Below are 5445 nucleotides of genomic sequence, written 5' to 3' on the forward strand. Positions count from 1 at the left end.
CAAGGAACTGGTGATATCAACAGAGGGATGAAACAGAAGGAAACCGCCAGCGACATTAACGGTGCCAGAAGCTTACAGGGAAGCGCAGGAACAGTTGCATCCCCCAGACCTCCCACCGTGTACAAAACGTATGGCGGTAGTTCCCATTTGCCACTAATAGGAAGGTTGCAACGGGCTGTGCGCCGTCCAGGTTCCCGCTCTAGATTAACGCTAACTACTTCGGGTAGTTCTGAAGAGCTAACGAACTTAAAACAGCTTTTGCAGACTCAAAAGGACCGGCTGTCACGACGCTGTCAAATGATAGACGACAGTTTGGAGGATTGCAGTGCTAACAGGGAAAATGGAACGGCAGGAATAGTGGAAGGGGGGGAGGAGGGAGGTAAAGAGGGAGTCACCTGCCCAGCGATCAGACGGCTAGCAGAACGGATGCTCGGCCACGTTAACCCCGAAACTAATGACTTGGAGGAGTATGAAGATGAAGAAGAAGAGGAGGACAGCGAAGTGCGTGCATTGGAAGACGATCTGTGCAGACGCGAGGCGAGGTTAAATATCATAAAAGACAAGATGAAGCGCTTATGGGTGGAGAAGCAAATATCGCCGGCAGCTGCCGTTCCGCCTCCAGAGCCCACTGTGCTTGCTGCCACTACCGATCAGGAGGTGATCGATGTGGCGGAAATGATGTACAAATTCGCCAGTGGGACCAGTAGGGACAATGAGAATGGTAAGGAAAAGATGGAGGGCTCCTCCAGCATTATTGTGGGTGACCAACAAGTATTTGACGATGGGATATCAGATGCCACAGCAATCTCCATTACAGATTCCCCTGCCACTGTTCGTCCTTCAGGCGCCATCAAAAGTGAGGAACGGGCATGCCTCGTACCTTTGCGTTCAAGCAGTCTCGGTCGACTGACAAGTGGTGCGAGGGTTTTTATGGATTTGCTTCCAAACATGCGGGATATTATAGTGCTCTCTCCTGGTGAGGTCGGTGTAGCCCGCAGGGGAGATATACTTTCAGAAAACCACATTCTCAAGGTCGATTCCCAGGAGGCGCTGCGCTCACGCAAGGGGGCAATGGGTATCATCTCCGGTGCACCGTACTTCCGCATGGTCCCCAAACTTAATGTGGCAGGAGTAGGGCAACCGCGCGCCAGTGCCGTTCGAACGATCGTGAACGAGTTGCGGCGTGTAATGGATGGATTGGTGGTATGGGTAAACCTTCGTGAGGAGCCACTCGTTTACATCAACAATGAGGCTCATATTGTGCGGCAACGGAGTGACCCCACAACCCCTATTATTATTCCACATGTCACAGGAAAAAGTATTGCCCTGATAGATGATAAACTGAAAAAAGAGGTAATCAGGGAGGCAAGCGAAAACAGTGGAAACGTCAGCGTGCACATGGAAGGAAAAGATGGCCACATGGAGGACCAATGGGAGAGCGTTGAAAAGGATCAGGTCTTCACCTTAGAGGAAGTATTCCGCCCACTGAGAACGAACATCGTATACCACCGGCTGCCCATAACACAAAATGTTGGGCCACAGCCAGGAGACTTCGATTTCGTCTTCGACTTGTGTTCAGATGACCCGAGAAAAATGATCATATTCAACTGTCAGACGGGACGTGGGAAGACCAGTGCCATGATGACCATTGCCAGTATCGTACGTTTTTACCAGCTGTTTGCTCACGATGCGGTGCTAGACGCTAGTTTGCTTCGCACTGAAGGTCGCTGTTTCAGTTTCCGAACCATCAAAACGATCGTATCACTTATTCCAAATGGCAAACTCCATGAGCGACGGCTCCTCGTTCTTCTTGATCTTTCGGACAAGGTTTACTCCATCGCTGATCATATCAACAACGCCTTCACTTCCGGTACCACACCCGCCGAAGAGGCTATTATGCATCTTAAGCAGTACGCCTACTTCCTTGTGTTTTCATATTACTGCGAGCAACGCATATGGAGTTTCAGTACCAAACAACCGTTCAGTCAGTGGTTGCTTGGTAATAATGAGATCAAACTGCTCCTGGAAAGGATAGAAACAATGGAGGAGGAATTCAAAGAGGAACGTATCGCCGCACCGGTAAGCGAGGCTGGTGACTTTGACACGGATCCAGTACGGAAGCGGCGAGGTACTGTGCTCAGCGCCAACCGCATCTTATGCAGTTTTCCTTTTTTTGCCAGTGGAAAAGAGGAAACGATCGGATCGCTCCGTCAACTGGCACCTGGTGTACCTATATTTACATGTGGTCGCTTGACGGAGGAGGGACGGCAGTGCGTAGTGAAGGATATGCGCCATTACTTTCCAGGAAAGATTATGTGGCTTAGTCTTCGTGCGGAGCCGATGGTGTTCATCAATGAAATGGGTTATACGCTGGTGGATTACGACGTGACCACATATGGGAAGGGTGGTGAAGGGATAACCATGCACACATCGCTTCACGCCATTGAGCAGATGGAAGAACGCCTTCGCCGCGATGTCCTTTTGGAGGCCCAGGAACATAAGGGTTACATTTTGTTGCATAATTTTGATGAAACAGGAAAGCGAAAGGCGATGCAAATCAAAGCGTGCTCTGTTCGGACCCCCAGATCGATCATGACCGACTTCGCCGCTACGTACGATGTGAGTTATTTTCGCATTCCCATCCCACTTTCTGGTGAAATGTTACCAAGTGACGTTGATCCGCTTCTGGAGCACTTGAGTAAGAACACGAAGGACACCACAGTTTTTATAATCAACGATACGCAGGGTTCGGTGCGTACAACTGTAGCCCTTAACATACTGACGATGTATCGTGTCTCCCGCACTTGTAACCTCCGCTCGATGAGCAACCCAGCAAGGATTGCTGCGGCCCTGCGCACAGGTAACAGTGATGTTGTGCTACCGCAGGTGGACATAATTGCTTACCAGGGTAGAGTCACTGATAGTGCAACCAGGAATTATAAAGAATTGCAGGTGGCATCAACCATCTGTCAAATGCTGAGGGCCGGGTCTCTACTTTGTGTAACAGATGCACTCATTGATGTTGGTGGATGCGGCAAACGGTGGAACATCGTTCACACGATTCACCACTACGCGAACGCTATTACTGCTGGTACCATTGAGAGGACAAAAGGCATTCGTGAGGCTGTAGCAATGGTGCGCGTGTATCTATTTGTACTTCTCAGTACAATATACATTGATGCACAAGGGGATTATGACGCCAGAGAACCATTCAATTTATGGCTGGAGCGGCGTGTTGAGGTAGCAAATATCCTTAGTGGTCTGGAGCAACGTGCAAAAAAGGCCTTCAAGTACATCACGCCAAGTAGTGTGGGAATACCAAGTGTCGTACATCGCCGCGGTGACGTGCTTACTGCGAACTACGCTTTGAAGGCGGACCACTTTCCGGGATGCCAAAAGAAAGGAATCCGCCCGGAGGTGTGCGGTGCGCCTAACTTCCGCAAAGTGAGGGATGTCAATGTGTACGGTGTTGCAATTCCTACAATCTTGGGTATTCGCAACATCCTCTCCCTTCTTGGTGCCAGTTTTGAGTCCCTTGAAACATATGAAGGAGAACAAAATGATATGGATCTTCATTTGGGATTTGCCGCGCCCCGGCTATTTGATCCGCGCTTCCAAACAGAAACTTTATCCAAGCCTCTTCGAGGACATGTTGTTTGGGTCAATCTCCGTGAGGAACCGATTCTGTACGTTGGTGATAAGCCATTCGTCCTCCGCAATCTCGAAACGCCGTACGTAAATGTGGAGCTTACGGGTATTGCCGCTGATGAGGTGGAGCGTGTTGAGCGACAATTACGGCAGGATGTGCTGAAGGAAGCGGAAGAAAACGAGGGATTGTTCCTTATCCACGATGAAGAAACACCAGGTGAACTAGTTGGCGTATGCAAGCCGGTCACAACAGAAATGGTCAAAACGTTACGGGATGTTTATGACGATTTTGTCTCGAACGGTTGCCGTGTTACGTTGTTACGCCTGCCAGTGACTGACGAACAAAGTCCTACGGAAGGGAACTTTGATGCCCTCGTCGAGGCGCTTCTGCCGCACATTACGGCACACATGGACCGTCGCGAGACGTTGTCATTTGTGTTTAACTGCCAGATGGGGCGGGGCCGAACCACAACCGGAATGGTGGTTTGTTGTTTACTCATTGGTTTGGTAATGCCCGAGTACTACAAGGAGTTAGACAGCATTTATGACCCTCTTTACAAGGAGGAAGATTCCAAACTGGCATGTGGTGAGTACAGATGTATCAGCGACCTGAAGCGGACACTCACAGGCGGTCGCGAGGCAAAACACCGTGTTGATTTAGTAATTGAAGCGTGTTCAACGATGCAGAACCTTCGTACTGCCATTGAATTCTTTGCTCTTCAGGTGCAGTCACCTGATGTAACGGAGGAGCAGCGCGGTCGGGCTCACCACCACGGTGTGCATTACCTGCGACGTTATTTCAATCTTATTGCCTTCGCTGCATATTTAGAGGAGGAGTACGACGCCATGAAAAAGCGAGTGCGGTGCTCCTTTTCTCGCTGGCTGGCTCAGCGCCGTGACGTCACCACACTGTGTGACTCTGCCGCATTAAAATAAACATTAGAGGGGGGAAGTGCAGTGATTTTTTTTTTTCACTGTTTGTTGTTGTTGTTACCTTCGGTGACGTTGTGTTATCGATATTTGTACGTTTAGGGTGTCACGCAATGGAATAACGGAAAAATAAACAAGATAAATTTCCAGAGATTTAAAGGGAGAAAAAGCGGCTACTAACAAAAGGGGGAGGTGGGAGCGGATGCTAATGGAAGGATGTGTACTGCCGGACTAAATGTACAAAATAAAGATTTTGAAAACTAAAGGAAAAAACAAAATTAAAAGGAAATTAAAAGAAAAGAAATAGCACGAAGGGTGGGATGAGTTTTGTTGCGAAGGGGATGAGAAGAATGGAAATCGCTCGGTGTTTGCGTGTGCGGATGTGCTTGTTTCTTTCCCCCTTTTGCAGAAGGCGGTTTTGTTTTGTTTCTTTTTTTCTTTTTCTTTTCTTCTTTAACTTATCTCTTCACTTTTTGTTTTTTCTTAAATTAGGTCCACTCAAGGCACACGGGTAACGGGTTTGGTTAATAATTGGAGCCATGAGGCATCGATTTCTCTCTTTTTTTTTTATATATATGTTCGCGTTCTTGTCTGTCTGTCTGTCTGTTTGTTTGTTTGTTTGTTCGTTTTTTGTTATTCGTGAAATCTAATAGGAAGGTGGAGCGACACCAAAACGAAAACGCCCTCGTAAGGGGACGGAAGAATGGGTGTGGTGACTGTTGTCGAGACATTAAAGCAACCGGAAATCAAAAAAAAAAAATAATAATAAAAGAAAGAGGAAAAAATAATGACTAAGAAAATAAAACAAACCGATGGGGAAAGTAGCAAGTGATATGTATATATATATATATATATGTGTGTGTGTGT

The 5445-nt window shown here is 47.9% G+C and overlaps 1 protein-coding gene across 1 annotated transcript; it reads left to right on the forward strand.

Annotated features, from left to right (window-relative positions):
- Window positions 1-27: 27 nt before the first annotated feature.
- Window positions 28-4584, forward strand: TEOVI_000916100 (Inositol hexakisphosphate, putative; the record flags this gene model as incomplete). The annotated part of the gene is made up of 1 exon (XM_067221527.1): window positions 28-4584. One exon carries the CDS (start codon window positions 28-30, stop codon window positions 4582-4584), a length of 4557 nt encoding a protein of 1518 aa, XP_067077628.1.
- Window positions 4585-5445: the final 861 nt, after the last annotated feature.

Source organism: Trypanosoma equiperdum, assembly GCF_001457755.1.
Source record: "Trypanosoma equiperdum strain OVI genome assembly, contig: ctg_1451, whole genome shotgun sequence".
In the NCBI taxonomy this organism is placed as follows: domain Eukaryota; phylum Euglenozoa; class Kinetoplastea; order Trypanosomatida; family Trypanosomatidae; genus Trypanosoma; species Trypanosoma equiperdum.